The sequence below is a fragment of the Stegastes partitus genome, unplaced genomic scaffold (assembly GCF_000690725.1).
Source record: "Stegastes partitus isolate 25-593 unplaced genomic scaffold, Stegastes_partitus-1.0.2 Scaffold482, whole genome shotgun sequence".
NCBI lineage: Eukaryota > Metazoa > Chordata > Actinopteri > Pomacentridae > Stegastes > Stegastes partitus.
In genome coordinates, this window is record NW_007578213.1 from 43,495 (window position 1) to 60,768 (window position 17,274).

The 17,274-nt window shown below is 41.8% G+C and overlaps 1 protein-coding gene across 1 annotated transcript in view; it reads right to left on the bottom strand.

Annotated features, from left to right (window-relative positions):
* rsrc1 (arginine/serine-rich coiled-coil 1) overlaps positions 1-17,274 on the bottom strand; it is a 118,458-nt gene that overhangs the window by 5,761 nt on the left and 95,423 nt on the right. The window contains exons 7-8 of the mRNA XM_008287001.1: positions 16,643-16,714; positions 42-148 (exon numbers count right to left, since the gene is read on the bottom strand). Of these exons, the coding sequence (XP_008285223.1) occupies positions 42-148; positions 16,643-16,714 (179 nt within the window). The remainder of the gene's footprint in view (positions 1-41; positions 149-16,642; positions 16,715-17,274) is intronic.

Below are 17,274 nucleotides of genomic sequence, written 5' to 3' on the forward strand. Positions count from 1 at the left end.
AGAGACTGAGGGGCAGGGAGAAAAAGAGAGACAGAACGCACCTTTATATCATCCCTGGATGATTTGAAAGCCTGAGGAACAAAGGAATCACTCTCAATGGCCTCGATGTCCTTTATCCTTCGCACTTGCTCCTCCAGAGAAGTTCCCTCTGAAACACATGTTACACAGAAGGAAGCCGTGAACAAAGGCATGCACATGTGCACACACGTATCCAGAAACAGACACACATGTACACAGACACACGCAGTGTCAGCCGTCCCTTGTCATGTTCTGAAAGGCACCAGATTTCATTTGGATTGGGCCATCTCTCTGTGTAATGCCCTTTGACACATACGATATGAAATATCTGACATTCCCCTATTTTAATCTTGGCCTCTATGAAAAAGGACTCTTGCTTTGCCAAGGGCATAGAGTCCCTACAAAAGGCAAAGGGAAAAAAATACTAACAAGATAATAGCCAGACAGTGAATTACACTCAGATAATGCATTCTAAAATAATCAAAATATGAACACAAACTCACTGCAATGGAATTTCATTACGGAGAGTAAATGTGATTAGGTTTCATACAGTTTTCATGTATCAGAAAGTATTTTGCTTTGGCTTGTCCAATCAAACAAAAAGGGACACAAAGGGTTTCCAATAAATTACTCTTGGATATAAACACATCAGGATTCTGCATATCAGATAATAAATCATTTCAAGAATTCAAGAGCAGTCTTTGTAGCGTGGGAGGGCAAAAATAGGTGTGCCAGGAAAGTTAGCGACAGGAAAAAAAAAAAAGACAGAGTCTGAATGCTCCTATTATTCTCTGGCTGTCAATCTTTCTACTGATCAGTCAATATTCATCCCTCTCTCCCCCATCCATCCGTCCTCTCCTGCACTCTCCCATCTCTCTATCTGTCAATCCAGCAGACATCCATGTTTCTCTGCCGCACTGATGTAGGCTGTGTCATGAAAACAAGTACACAAATGGGAACACACACACTCTCGCACACACACACATACGCAGGGAATGGGATACAAGAATTGGGATACAAGTACTCCCACATGTACACGTGTTCGCAAACTTACATACTCGCACTCATGGCTCGCATAAATCTCTGTACATGCAGCAGTATACTTACAGATACCACACGCACACACACACACACGCACGAGCACACACCAACACACAGCGTGCAATTGGAGCTAATAGCAGGAATTAATTCAATCCATTAGCAGCTACAGAAAAGGTGTCACAACAGATCTTCATGGCCCCGGTGTTTAATGAATAAATGAATATTTGTTCCAGCTTTCACAGCAAAGCGTCACATGCTATCTCGCACACACACACACACACATAAGCACACACCCTATTACAGTTCATAATAGCACTCAAACAAAGTCGGTTTTGATTTTAATGCAGTGCAGAATGGGACAACTGAGTGACAAGTGGAATTAAGCCTTCCTATATGACAGACTATCAGCTTGTCATCCAGTGCGGGAAGATGTGAGCAGAGACGCATTGCACAGTGGCTCCAAAAATAGTCATTACCTTGACTGGGCTGCTAGATGAAGTCTGAACACTGTCCTAATATCCTCCTGGAGACTGTGGCCTGTCCTTCACACCACTATCACCACTGCTCGGCTGCACGGCTGCATGTGTGTGCGTTTGAATGAAAACTAACGCCTGCGTGACTGGCCCACAATTAATTCAGCACAATTAATTCACTTTTTCAATTACCCCTTCTCTGCTGTCCTTTGAGCACGCATGCCCTATATAAACAATTACCACACAAACTGTCACACTGACATGCATCCGCACAAACACACACACCCACGCATATCTGCTAGCATCTCCCTGGCAGGGCCGTCTGTTGCTGGGCTGTCCGTGTGCGCTGCAGGAATCCATTAAGACCTCAGACTTTTTGACAAACACATTATTGGTAGATAAAATGACTTCCATATGCTGTTTGTCAGATGTCAGCGGGCAAAGATATGTATTTCATGAGAAAATCAAAAATAATGGACTTTGAGTGCAGGCCTAGCAAGCTCAGAGGCAGACAAAAATCAATACTCTAGCTGGGTGAGCGCACTCTGCAGCTCGGAGAGGTCAAAGTTGATATTTAATATTGACACATTATCTGGCAAATTAATTTAACAGGTCGACTCAATTGTCACCGCATTAGGAACGCTATTCTGTCAGTGATGAGAGGAGGATAAAGTGAAAGCTGAGAGAGAGGAAACAGACGCAGAGACAGAAAGGAGAAGGAACAAAAGTTGACACAATTAAATGCACAGCTTTAAATTAGGTTGTTTTTTTTTTTTGTTTTTTTTAAATCTCTGTGACATTTGTGTCTGGAAGCTAAAGTGTATTACAACCATTACTGTGAACCAGGAAATGGAATCAAACTCAGTCAATAAAGTTTTTGTCTTGTATCTACAGATTTGAATAATAGATAGTGACTAGGCAATGTATGTCAATGTGCGTTTGTGTCCTTGCATGATTACATCCACACACATGTGTGTGTGTGTGTGCGTGCTCTTGTATAAAAGAGGGAGTCAGAAAACTCACTTGCCATCTCATTACTGAAATTAGTTAGATAGACAGCGGTGCTGATGAGTGGCTCAGAATCAATAGGCTATTGTTCTCTCTAAATAGCTGTTTGTCCACTTCATTGATTAAGACCCGAAGACGGGGAGAGAAAATCAAACCAGCCAATGGAAACAGATTTCAGCTCATCTCCTTCAGCCTTGAAGATGAGAGCGGCAGACAGCAGTTGCTCTTCCCTGCCAGAAGAGGGGGCTGTGCAACAACACATGTTCATATGTGAGCGGAGGCCTTGGGCTATGGCAGTGTTGTCTTTGTATACTTGACTTTGGTCTACAGTTTGTCAATCAAGAGCAGCCGAGCTGAATATATTGCTGTTGCTGATTAATTCCAGTAATTGACTGCACTAGCGTGCCAGCTAAATTACCGCAGCACTTGTTGTTGTTTTGTGGGAAAAAAAATAAATAGAAGGAAAACTAACTGCTTGTTTTATTGCGGTTTTGCAAATTGAGGCAAATCTTTGACAGTGTTTTGGAATTATATAGCAAACAGAGAACTTAAAGGCATTTAATTAATGTATTAAAATGAATAGGCCATAGCAAAGAAAGGGCAAACTGTGCTCCCGTATTTATGGCTGGTGGTGTAGTGTGAGTCGTGTAATGAGTACAAGAAATACATCTGGGACTTGCTGTATTGGAAAAAAAAAAAAAAAGAAAAGAAAAAGAAAAAGCGAGGGGACTCCCATTTTAAATTGGCCAGTTTAATCAAAGAATATAACATTTTTCAAAGTGTCAGAGAGATTCAAATTCCCAAAGACTTGTTTTAAATTTAATTTTTATAGCGGTATATTTTTTAATAGCCGTTTCTTAGAGCACCAAATCACTGTTAAAAACCTAACCGTGACACAAACCTCTTTTCTTGGTATACATCAGGATAAACATTTAAGTTTTGCGTCCCATGCCTGGCTTTCACATGTACATGTACTGTACATGCTCTCGCAGAGGAACATCTTGTGGTTTCCCAGGTTTCAATAAAGTGCCTTTCCCTCTTTTGCCCCCCTACCTCTCTCCCTGCACCGTGGTAAAGATGTGTAATTCAATGCTCAATTTAGGCCTGTCTCAGTGGAGATTTTTTTTGCCTGCTAATTGATAGAAATTAAGCCATTAATCAAGCCACTAGCCATCATTCAACCCAGGGAAGATGAATACAAACTTTCATAATAACCACCTTCCCCATTTTAGCCCTCATTAGCATTAATTTTTAATGTAATTATGCTATTCTTTTACACTGAGCTCATAAATTACTGCTCTTTTGTTGCTGGCTGGCCTTGTAAAATCCAAAGTAATGCTTTGTAGTCTGATCTTTAAGGCAATTACTGGCTTCTTCACTCTTTTATCTCCCTGCATTTCCAATAACCTGCTCTCTAATGATTTATCTCCGCTGTACCCCCCCCTCCTCTCCACTCTCCCCCCTCCCCCCCGACTCCCTTCCCCGCTCTTTCTCTCTCTGCACCAGCGGCCAACTGCCCTGCTGCCAGCCTCCGCCTCCAATCCCCCATCCGCCCACATTCTCCCCATCTCTTTACAGCAGGCCCAGATACATTGATGGTGTGTGTGTGTGTGTGTGGGGGGGGGATGAAGATGCACACAAACACATGCACGGACGCCGGCTTCCACCAGCTTAACTATATTAACACACTCGCACGTGTATGAGTGCGTTCAGTGTATGTGTGCACGGTAACTTTGTTTACTATCTCCTTTAGTCATTTTCCAGTTCACCCTTCATTAGTAAATATCCAGCTCCAGCAACGGCGACAACACCTGGGGAATGCCAAGGTAAGAGACTGGCGCTGCCTCTCACTCTCTCTCTCTCTTGGCTGGTCTCCTGTGGGTCTTACCTGTAGGCTAGCTGCTCTTGTTTATGTAACCCCTGAGCTGAGTAAACACACACATGCATGCATGCACGCACACAGTCACACACTCGCAGAGCTTGGCATCAAACAGCTGAGTTAAGCTTAGCAAGGCTGTGTGCTGGGGGCGATAGAGGGGCTCCGGTCTGGCCCTGTTCTCAGCAGCAGCATCCTGGCTGCATCAAAGTCTTTACTGTACGATTCTCCAGGACCAAACAACAGGCTGCTCCAATGCATAACTGGGAATTGGACTAAACAATAACAGAAACAAAAAAAATGAAACAATGGGTTATTTATTAAAATCTCACTGATGAGATTTTATTATTAGCACCAAATGACTCTCTGCGAGACATTTTGCTTCACAGATGAGGATTACTGCTATGCTGTCATTCAAACAAATAAAGGAAGATTGTGTCTGCTTGGTGTGTGTGTGAATGTTGCTGCTAATGAGATATGTTTTTTTTTAGAAATGACAGAGAAGTTTAAGTTTGACCCACAGAGTCAGACATAACGCTCCACTTGCACACAGAAAGCCAGACAAACAACTTTTATTATTAAAACGCTGTCTGGCGTGGGCCTTGGTTGGGTAATACTTTTAGATAGTATTGATTAGGGGCCGCTGACAGGTTCTGATGTTAGCCCTGGAAATATATCAAGTGGCTAATGAGCGGCTATTAGGCCCATCGATTTGCTGATTTCAATTGATAGCTAGCAGGGCAAAGCCGCATGTCAATGTTTGCATAACTAATACCCTGCAGCTTTAGGCATTGAAAAATGAGACCTCAATGAGTATGGGAGAAAGAAAGAGAGTAATTCAGAGCAAGAAAGAGCGAAGATGAAGATAATGAGAGCAGACAAAAAAGAGGTATGAGTAAGGAGGCAAGTAAACAATCCAAATATTAACCACCACGTTTCCTCTCCTCTGTGTGAATCTGCAGGTTTGAACGTAAGGCAGTGATCCACCAATGGCAGCGTCGCAACGCTGATGCCCGCCTGATGCCTGTGGCGGCCGGGGGTCAACAGGTCACACAAAACGAAGGAAAATTCTGACAGGCTGAGCCAGATGTCCAGAGTCAGTCCCCAAGGAGTACGCGTATGTATTTATGTGTTTGTAAGTGCGAGCAGCGAGATGTTCAATGACAGAGCAGGTGGCTAAGCTAGTCTAATGTGCGTTCCCATGAGACCACACACACAGTCACTCATATATTACCCACACACCCCCTTTCAAAAAAGCCACATGTCTCTATAACCCAACAATGCACCATCCACCACAATACATACACAAGCAAAGTGATCCCCTGTGGTGCTCACCTTGTTATCAGTGTCAACTGGTCTCTGCGGAGTTTTCCGTTCTGTCAACTCCTGTCACAGTCATCAAGGGCCTGTCACACATCACTAATGCTCAGCTGTCTTACTAAAACCTGACTCATAGTAACAGTCAGGTGAAACTTAGTATACCACACATGAAGACATTCTTTGGATAAAATGGCCAAAAACGCAGCCTCGAGCATTATTTGACCTCAGCAGATATGCCATGTGATATGTTTATATGATCTTATGAGATATCTATTTGGCATCAGGAAATGAAGAGCAGCTGGTGACTGAGTGTCTCACACACACACACTTTTGTAGTGTCTCCTGCTGATAGTGATCTCCCACTCTCCAGTCAATAAAGGTCTGAATGATGAATTAAAGACCCAAACAACCTGCTAATGACAGGATGACATGGCAGCCACGCGCCATGCTCGGCTATCTCCTTCCACATCTCCACTCATTCCCCTCCTGCTCACCACCACCTCTCTCTCTCTCTCTCTCTCGTTTCTGTCATTCAACCCTGTTCTGCTCATCCATCCTCTCAACTTCCTCTCCTCAGCTGACCCCACATATACCCAATAATCTGGCTATTACTATTAAATGCATGTGTTTAGCCTCCATTTGTCTGTTCCTATATTGAAATCTTGGGGAGGAACAACACATTGAACCCAGTCAATCCCTCCATCCATGCATCCGTCAACAGTCCACACACATCTGAAGCCACAGAGTGTATTTATAAGATATGATTGTTCATGTAATTGTTTTCTCTGTCATCAAAACCACACTGAGTTATCTAAAGAACATGTGTTTTATTTGTTTGCTCATGTATGTGTCATGCAAACCTCAGATATAACCTTTGAGTCTTTTTTTTTTTTTTTTGGGGGGGGGGGGGGGGGGGGGATTGTTCAAAAAACACACTACATTGCAACTCAAAAAAATTTAACATTCAGTATTTATTATTTCAATATTCATCAGGGATGACAAGTGAGAGATGCTTTATTTATTGTTGACATTGTACCTACCGCTATCATGTGTGTAAATAATGCATTAGGGGTCTACCTTTTGGGAAAATAGTGGGGTTTTTTGCATGTAAGTCAGGCATTTATCTAAAATCCTCGCTAAGTGCTGACTTTTCCTGCCGACCTGACTGCACAGTGCTAACTACAAATATAGAGGGCTAACCAAAACCAGGTGGGTGTGTTTCTTTCGCTGTGTGTGTGAGTGTGTGAGGGAGGGAGGAAAAGAGAGTAGTATGAGTGTTAGCCGATGTCCTGAGTCTGGGCAGCATCACAGAATCTCATTAAATAGTGAAGCTTTCACAGGCTGAGTGGTGAGATCTTCAAGATCACAGCCACTTTCTCTGTTGACAGCCTTAAAGTGGGGGATTGGTGGCATTCCTAACATTTTATATTATATTTTGTGTTTCTATATTCCATCACATTATTATAGCGTTAAACTTTTTGCTGCTTTTTGTGAGACTTCACCTATGAAGTCAGTCCTTTTTAGTAAGTGAGGATGAAAGTGTTTTTAAGTACTTGCTCCTTGTAAAGGACTGGGCTAGTTAACAGGAGACAGGAGTTGTAAATGTGTAAAACAGCAAACTGCAGACTATAAACCATTTACCTTATACTAATTTCAAATGTTTTTGACTCTTCACTTTTCAGTAACCTGGGATATAATAATTGCCTATCTGTCTTTGAGACTCAAAGCGTTCTTTATTAGGCACAGTGCTGTTTTAGTGTGATTAGAAATACAGAGTGCCGCCCTGCCCCTTACCAGAAATAACAAGCATTTGACTGCATTAACTTGATTTTAAACTAGGCTGCACGTATGTGTGCATTGAATGTGTGCGTGCAGGAAAAAGTGCAGCGTACTCCATTTTTCGATCCCAGGCTGGTCAGCAGCTCTTTTATGAACAACTCTATAATTAGAGAAACACCAAGCAACTAATTACTTAATTGGAGCAAGGTCTTTAAAATGAAAATGATGTAATCAGAATCCTGGAAATGGACTCTGATACATGAACATGAACTCACAAACAGGCACGCACGGCTCGTGACCTACAGTCTTCTTGACATGTAGCCATCAAGCAACCGACTCTTTCCCCTTAGTTGAGTTGTAATTGATTCTCCCTTTAACTCCGCTGGCTGCTGACAGGGTGTGTGTGTGTCTGTGTGTGTGTGTGTTGGTGAAACAGGAAAAGGGAGGCAGAGAGAGCCCTGTTTGTGTGGTCTGCTACAAACTATATTAGTAAAGGTCATGCCTGTGTGTGTATGTGTGTGTGAGTGTGTCTGAGTAGTAATTAATTAGGAAAATGTCCCCCACCTCCTCCTCTTCTGACCTCAGTTGTAGACTAATAACCTTGGCACTGTGTAATACATTACTCTCCTTTATTCTGCCTTATTGGAGGGAATCATGCAAAATAACAAAACAAAAGTGACGTTATCATTTGCATGTAAATCCAAAACTCCTCACTGTAAATGATTCTCCTTTATTGTCTGATTCACAGGAATGAGATGCATGAACAGTGGTGTGACTATAATGTCCAGTCAGTCCTGAAATGTTTGAAATCTCTTGGCTGTCCTCGTACGTGAGTGAGGGATTTATCACTCAAGTGCCATGATTCTGTATGTGTTAATATGTCTAAGTATTAATGGTGGACTGTTTGGTGTGGTGACTCTTCCCCTCACATTTTCTGACTGTCATCGTATCCAACACACACTACAACCAATTCTACTAATTCCTCCACAAGTACATCTCTGTTTCCGGTTAGATCACTGGACCTGTTCAGGTAGCAGAAGCACTGCAAGCTTGTCAGTATATGAGTTGTAGGAGTAGGAATATCCAAGAATAAAAAATTAGCAACATGATCTTCTTGTGCCATTAATGATGAACAATGTTGAACGGGTTAAATCCAATATAATTCAGTCGATGCAATTGTGACAGAAAGTTGGGCCTGGCATGTACTTGACTGTATATAAGAGTGACTTAACAAACACATATTTGAACCAAGAAACCAAGTTTGCTGCAATCTGATGAGCTCCAACATGAAAAAAAACAGCTCATTGATACAAAACTTGCTTAGCCACTCACTTCTAATCATCTATTCAGAACACAATAAGTTTAACTTTGTGATGGATGTAAAAGAGATGCCCACTTTAGCCCTATTCTCACAGGACTTGTATTACCTGATTTAGAAATGATTTCTCCTGGGTTTCACACATTTGCATGGGACAAGCAAAGTCTGTGTTCAACTTGAATATAGTGACATTATTACCGCCAGCCGTAATGTTACTGTTAATAGGCTGCCACATAATAACTGCTGAGCCTGTTAAAAGGCAGCAAATACATGCTGTGCAGCGACACAAGCCTCCGGAATGTGCACCCAAAATTTGTCCAAACTTTCATTTATAATTGCCAACGCAGCCGTCAGAAAAAAGGTGCAGAGAGAGAAAAAATAAAACAAACAAAACACACACACAAAAAAACCCCCAAATCACAGAGATGCCTACTCACATGGGACTAATATTATCATAGGACCGCAAAGATTGGCGAAAAATGTTAAGTCATTTGTGGGGGAGTTTTTGGTTTACAAATTATGGACACGGCAGATTTGCACAGTATGAAGATCACACATGACCTCTGCATTTATTCCAAATTACTGGAGGTCCACAGGTAATACTAGTCCTGCGTGACTAGGGGTTACGTCAGAAATGCACGCAATAAAACAGCTCTCGACAGTCTTGATACATGGATCACACACAGTTTGAACGCATATGCAGTACAGTGTGTCATATGTGACTTTAAAATGATTAACCCCAGTCAGTAAAATTACTTTTGCTACTCTTTGCTATATTGCTTTGTTTGCTGACAAGATGATCACCCCAATACATACACACACACACTGGCGCGACTGAGAGAGAGAGAGAGAGAGAGAGAGAGAGAGAGAGAGAGAGAGAGAGCGAGCGAGAGAGCGAGAGAGAGAGAGAGAGAGATAGAGAGAGAGAGAGACACACACACAGAAGCATATATTACAAACTCCCTAAAACACACACACTCTTAAGTGACCTCTGATGTCTAATGACAAACCTTTGCAGGGGCCACCACATGGCCAAAGCCACCCAGGATGCCAGCACTTTGACCTGCAACAGTCTGCGGGTGTGTCTAATCACAGCAGTCTGACCACCCGGTTCGACTGCACTACACTACTGCTGTGTGTGATCATGTCCAGACATACATGTGTGTGGAAGCCACTTTTGCATACGGGGAATGTTTTTAGTTAGAGCGGCAAACTACTGCTCTGCCTTCAAACCCAATTCTAATACTTTGGCCGAAACGCTCTCGTTGATTAATTAGTTAGATGGGTGGTTTTTAAAATCAATTTGTGGAAAATGACTACCTATTAATTATACAAATCGCTTGCAAAAACTTGATTAAAAATATGTGCGTTACATTAAGTGAAGGCACTTACAAACTAAGTTTTATTTTCAGGCTCTAAACATTAATTTAATCAAGACTGATGCTCACATTTAGTATCTTAATTTTCAACAAATTTGCCCGATACTATCCCAAATCTAAATAGAATGGACAGGAAATCTGGGAAATACATCAAGCTGGTGACTCAATGCGAAGCTGCTGAACGTACATTGGTCTACTGGCAGCAGGTTAATTGATAAGGGTGACCCAAGAAACGATTACCAATCACAGAGGGTAAAAGGGTGCTGTCAATCATTTGTCTACTTGACCTGAATGAACACAGGATGGAAGCTTGCGTGGTCATTTTCTGTGTAATCTAGCCTATGTGCAGCGATAGCTCGGCTGCCATCGAGTCAAACATGTCATTCCATAGATATCCTTATAGAAATTATTAAGCTATAGGCCCCATAGCTGCAGGAGTGACAGCCACGGCGGGCAGCATCAGCATCCCATTACCCCAGGACAACAAGGGGTCAAATGGGGTTAGCAGAATTCGGCATTCACCTCCACTCGTTCGTGGGACCAGCAGCGCTTAGGACAGGAGGTCACCTAATCACCTTGCCGAACCATCTCTGAGGGGAAAGAGGGGAAGCGAGAGGTAGGGGGAAAAAAAATCAACTTTAAATTTGCAGTGATGAAAAATCAATAAAGCAGTAATTGCTTGGCTTATCACCATGCAATGAAACAAATTGGGAGGAGAAGGAAGGCAAGGAGAGGGCTGGCGTCCATGCTGCACGCCAGGGCTTTTTTGGCTGCAGCGTGTGGAGCTGAGCATACAACGGGAGAGAGAGGAGAGGAGTTTGGGCTTCAGTGGGCCAAGGCAAGGAAAAAAGGTCTCCTCGTGATAATTAAATCTTCTCACACTGATTTTCTGCCAAATTTATTTCCCTGGGGACCATAACTCTGATTCAGTGCTTACAAGCCTTGCATAACTAATCATTTCAACGTGGGGGGAACCACAAACCTGAATGAATAGGGAGGAGAGAGAAGAAAATAAAAAGAGAGATGGCTACACTGAGTCTGTAGCACTATTCATCTCTAAATCAATCATTATTTAGGCAGGACGAAAATCAGAAATAAATGTGGAATGTGTGTCTGTAAGAACGTGTTTGAGGAACACCTTTAAAGTGAAAGTGTAATTGATTGTCAGTGTGCTCTATTTTCCACGTTCTATGCGGTGCTACACTGGCAGAAAAGATCCTTTAATTCCTGGAACAAATAGAAGCCAATGAAGTGTCGGTTCAATATTCCTCTGACTGTTCCTGGCATGATTGTGTTGAACATAATAACACAACAAATAAGGCCATTTATCTGAAGTAACGACAGGAGATGAGGCTAACTCCACTAATCAATACCTAATCGATACAAACCAGATTTTCTTACATCAAAATCACTGAGACAGATCTTCCTTCAGCGCAGAGTGCACAAGAGCAATACAGTGCCTCCCTCGAGTCCCGCGGTGGATCATATAGCCAGTGGAAGGAACACAGCTTAAGAAAAGTATAACGGTGCACCCTGAGCGAGGATGCTGGGAACTATAATTATAGCTTGGTATAATTTAGACACTCTCCTTATTGAATCCTCATGTTTTAGTTAATGTGATGAGATCATGGACACCAGATCACTCGTGTTTACCAGCAGATGAATTTCACCGCTTGTCCTTCAAGTGATGCTGCTCGCTGAGGTAGCGTGGCACGCCACACCATGGCCCCGGTAATTAAAACATTTAAAGCAGAGCCAGCCCCCCGTGCTCCTGGGGTGTGATATGGGGGTCACGCGCCTGTAGATTCTAATTTGTGCACCATTTGTATTCATGACAGGCACGTGCTAAATATTTAACAGCAGCCTGGCAGGAGTTTTGTATTGTTAGGCTTTCCAGGTCAAATAATTTGATTTCAAGGCAGATTACATTAAGCGTCAATGTCCAAGCCACCACTCTCACTTGCCTCTCATTTCCTGTCTTTTATTACAGCCGAGATAGGCAAGAACTGAAGGGATATGGCTTTGGATTATACAAGAGCTTGTTATCCGTGGATTAGTTATTATTTTCAATTAGAAAAGGGACCACATCATTTATTACAGACACACACACACACCCACACCGGCATTGCACGCAAACACTCGTGTGCAGAGCTGAAATTTTAGCTGACCGACAAATTGTTTGGCAGAGCATGCAATCATATGTAACAAGAGAAATATTATTTCTAACAAATGATGGTGCATGCACCTTCAACCTTAATGATATTTCACTTATATTGATTGCCCTTGGCTTGAGGTATCCTTCACTCTCTCTTTTTTTTTCTATATGTTGAACAAGTGAGGCAGGAAACCAAATCCAGACATTTTCTGTTTCAGCCGAGGCCCTGTGGTGATTGACAACAGAGCTAGTTAAACGGTGATGAGGCGTTAATGGATGCTGGGTCGAGGAGGAGGAGGAAGAAGGGTGGGTGGGTGGAGGGGGAGCTGGGGCTGGAGGGGGGCCTGCGGTTGAATATTTAATGGTCATATAATTCCTGAACACAGACACACACACAGACAGGTACACACCCAACCCGTGACCTGTCCTACACACCGCGTAATTAGGGAAACAGTCCTTTCGTTTAACTGCCAAAAGAGCAAACGGTAGGTATATATTCCCCTAATGATATGGGTTAAAGAGCTATTATACGTCTCATTAAAATATATGATCTCCCAATCTGGTGGTGGTTTGAGGTAATGGGGACAGATCAGGTTCGAGGCTAAAATACCATCTGCAGGCTATAGGCTAGTGTCCAATCCATATCTACATAATTCTGTATGTTGGAGAACGGCTGCATAAATGAAAATATGTTTCTGTCAGGAGCTCATAAATGACACGCAGGCCCCAGATTTTACTGGGCAGACAGTGTCGAGAGAGAGAGTGTTTAGGGTGTACGTTGGCGTGAAATGGGGTTATCAAGCATTTGACACCAATTTTTTTTTATGCCAACTGGTTGATAAGTTACCCTTTTCTTTAACTCTTACGCCTCTGAAGACAAGCAGAAATTATCATAAGGTCTTAATAAAGCCAAATGAGGCCCAGATTGATGACAAACTTAATTGCAACGGAGGCTTTCTCATCATATTTTAAATTCTCGCCATCAATCTTTGCCATTCTCTCTTGGATTGAGAGGAAACACCTTCACAGACTGTACCAGTAAACAGTTGTTCCCGTATCGCAAAACCTCTGTACAAGTGATCGTATTTGAAGTAAACTACAAACAACTAAAATAAATTGATCATTGCATCAACAGAAAAAGTAGTTAATTCATTGGAAAGCATTTTGATCATCAATTATTATGTTAGTGTGACGTTTTGATCCTTTTCCTTGTCATATATGATAATCAACTCACTATGTTGAGTGCGTAAAACAAGTAAAGCAAATAATGTGAATGTGCAGATAACAATAACTTCTGGGGGAAAAAACAACAACCAAAAAAACTTTTTTTTGGACATTTTAAACTAAAAACAAAAATAACTGGTGAACTGATTAGTAATGGAAATAAAAAGCTGTAACCCTATATATTTTTCTCTCACATATTTTTTCAGTTAAATTACACTACTGGTCAAACATTACTGCATGGACTGATTAGCTAAACTTCAGGTGAGATATCAGTGGTTTCTGTATTTAATTGCAATGTAACTAAATGTTGCAAAAAAAGGGAACAAAGCAGGCACCTGTAGAAAAAATAAAACACTCTCGACAAGTAAAGACCAAGATGTGCAAGTTTAGGACAGTAATAGATTCATAACGGTTGTAATTTGGTTTATTTTGCCAAGCCGTGCACACAGTGACTCTTGTTATACGCTGCCTTCAGTGAAGTGCCAGCTGACAGTAGAGTCCACACAAACAGACTGTGTTACACTGGCAGTCAGTCCATCTTATTATAGCTGGACTCACCACGTTAGCTAAAAGCCCCCTGGGCAAACAAACAACATCTCTCAGCTTTAATAGCCTAAACAAGGCATGCAACTAACAAAGGACTCATCCACCCCTCTCATTCTCACACCCTTTCATATCATATGTTTCCTTTTTCAACCGCTAGCATCATCTGGCTGCCCTTAACCAGAGAGCCAAACACTCCTTTTAAGTGGAGACTACTTTGTTAACTGATGACCACAGGGCCAGTTATTGATCCTCTCCTTCCTCTCTCTCAGTAAACCCTGCTGATAAAAACCCCTCTCTTCTCTCAGGGCTCCGCAGTATGCAGCCACAGTTCGCTACAATAATAGCTTGCATATCATAGCATCCACATGAATCAGATCTCGGTGGTTTCGATTAGGGCTAAACTAACTCAAACACATTGCCAGTCTAGGATGTGAATCTATTTATGAACGAGGAGTGTAGGTGGTAGTGTTCTTCACTTCTCCCCTCCATTCTCTTTAAAAGGTTTTCTCATTTCAGTTGACTTAACGGTTCAAGTGTAAACTTTCTAGTTGTGTTGACCTCTGAGAGGCCCTGCAGGGAATAAGGAGACCCCTGGTGATCTGCTGTTTAGCAGCAGCAGTGGCCCACCTCCTCCATTTTAGTTGTGCTGGGAGGAAGGGCAGAAGAGGATGGAGCTAGCTGACTCTGCTGGTGTGTACGTGTGTTCATGTGTATTTGTGACGGTGCCACTGGCTCCTCTTGCTACCTAGGCAAGGGCGAGTCATCAGGGCCACTTTGTCGTGCCTCTCTGATCTCACTTCATGCGTCCCTGTGCAGGGAAAAGAATAAAATGATCATCCTCGAAGGCAGTGCCTGCACAGCATGCCTTGCTGCGCCGCTCCACTACACAATCAAGCACAACACCTTTTTTTTCCACACAGAATGAACAGTTGGAGTGAGGGAAGAGGGAGCTTTGAGCAAAGGGGAGAAAGAGTCAACTGATTCCAAAAAGAGGCAACAGTGCAGTGTGAACTTTGCTTAAGAAAGCTATTTGACTGGGAGCCTTGATCTGTTGCCCCAAGCAAGGCACTTAGTCACCACTTTGGCAATGCTTCCACACAGAGATGAGAGGAGAGAGAGTAAGAAAGACACAGAGAGGAGAGCTGGAGAGAGGTGCAAATAGTTGAAGAGGACAAATGGAAGTGGGAAGAAAGGGAGTATGTGAGACAGAAACTAGGAGAAAACAGAAAGGGTAGGAAAGTAGAGCAGTAAGACCAAGAAAAATGAATACTATTAATGTGAGAATGGTGGAAGGGCTGGGACAAAAAAAACAAAAAACAACAAAAAACAAAACAAAAACACAACAGGGTGCAATAGAGAGAAGGAGGGAATCAATTCTTCCCAGAACTGGGGAACTAAAGCAAAAGTGCAAGGCTAATTAGTTTCTGATGGCTGGACTTTCATTTGGCTAAAAGGTCAACTAACTTTAAAGGTCACGCTGCTGCGCATCCTCGATGCAAACGCAAGAAATTACACAAAAAAACGGAAACGGGAGAGTCTGGCAATATAAAAACACCCACACCAGAACAAATGACATGACTACACATGCCAGCGCATGCATGTACACAGACACAGGCAGTGTGCCGATAACAGCACATTTGATATTCTCATTTATATCACACTCTGGTCAGAAAGGGACTGGGGTCATTATTCTATCTGAGGACTTTTATTACTGTTAGCATATCCACTGCAAATTACTCTTGACTTTATTTGAATGTGTATCGAGATAATCTGTGTGTGCATGTGTGTGTGCGTGTCTCCATGTCCTACAGCGGTAGCGGGGATATCAGGTTAAATTTATTGCTTGCAATGCTAAGCACATTTCTGCCTTTCTGCTTGCATTTTTATGTAGATTACAGCTGTCTCAATAAAAACTAAGGAGCGTAATCAGCATCTCTGAGTTCATGTTTTGCAAAGTATATATGAGCTGTGAAAGCAGAATTGTCATGTGTACAAGACGTTGGGTTGTTAATCTGTTAATGTAAACATATTAAAAGAGTAAAATTGTGTAAATTCACTGATGTTACGGAGCGTGTAGGGATTACCTGACATAAGAAACAGGAGCATATTTTCTGTTCTTGCACTTCACTCTGTTACTCCACGTTTCAATTATGGGGAAAACAGAAGTTCTGCAACAGATGTCTAACAGCCCACAATATTTTTTGAATTTTGCGTTCCCAGTCCTCAAAGTTATTATTGATGGCTTTTTGATGATGGAGAAAAAAATATGAAACAAAGCTCACTTGAATTATTTCATTGTTTCAACTGTTATCTTGCCAACAACTTTAATATTGCAATATTTGTCAGATTTCATGGTTTATGCTTTGCTTTTTGTTTTCTTTGTTACTGTATTGTGAGTTCAGTATTGTTAAAATTGGTTTGGCATCGATGCCAAAGTCAACATTTTGGACACACCGCAGATAAAAGAAAAAAAAGAAGAAAAAAAAGCACCCAATTATTGCTTACCTTCTTCGAGTTTCTTCCGGGCCTCCTCCTCTCTCTTGGCTACTTTGGCCTTCAGCACCTCATCGGTCTTAGCTGAAAAGAAAGACAGCAGAGTTAGAAGCAAAGCAAATCCCCAGAAACACCTCATCATGGTTCTATTGTAGGAAATATCGATATAATTTAAAGGATCAATTTAGGTATTAAGGAATTTACAACTAGTTAAGAAAATATTGTATATGATTATATAACTAGACTGACAAAAAAAACATTGATTTACTCTTTCTTTAAATTTGATTAGATTTTTCAGTATTCCATTTTGCAAAACTACATATTTTTATCTGTGGAAGATACTGTGTTTTGAAACAAATTGATACTCATTGCAAAGTATGCAGAAAATTATCAGAGGACCCATCACAATGAATGAACAGTAAGCGCAGAAAAAAAAATCAACAAAAATATGAATGATGCATTCTTCTACTCTCCCTTCAAGGCAGCACCTTCTCTGCTTTTTCTTCATATCCCTTTAAAAGTCAGCGCTTCTTCCTGAGAGGTGTTTATCGTCTCGGTGTAATGAAAAGCTTAAGAGAAAGTGAGGCAGCCGGAGTAAACACTCGTCAGGGCATTTTAAGCATGTCTCATCATGAACCATGTTG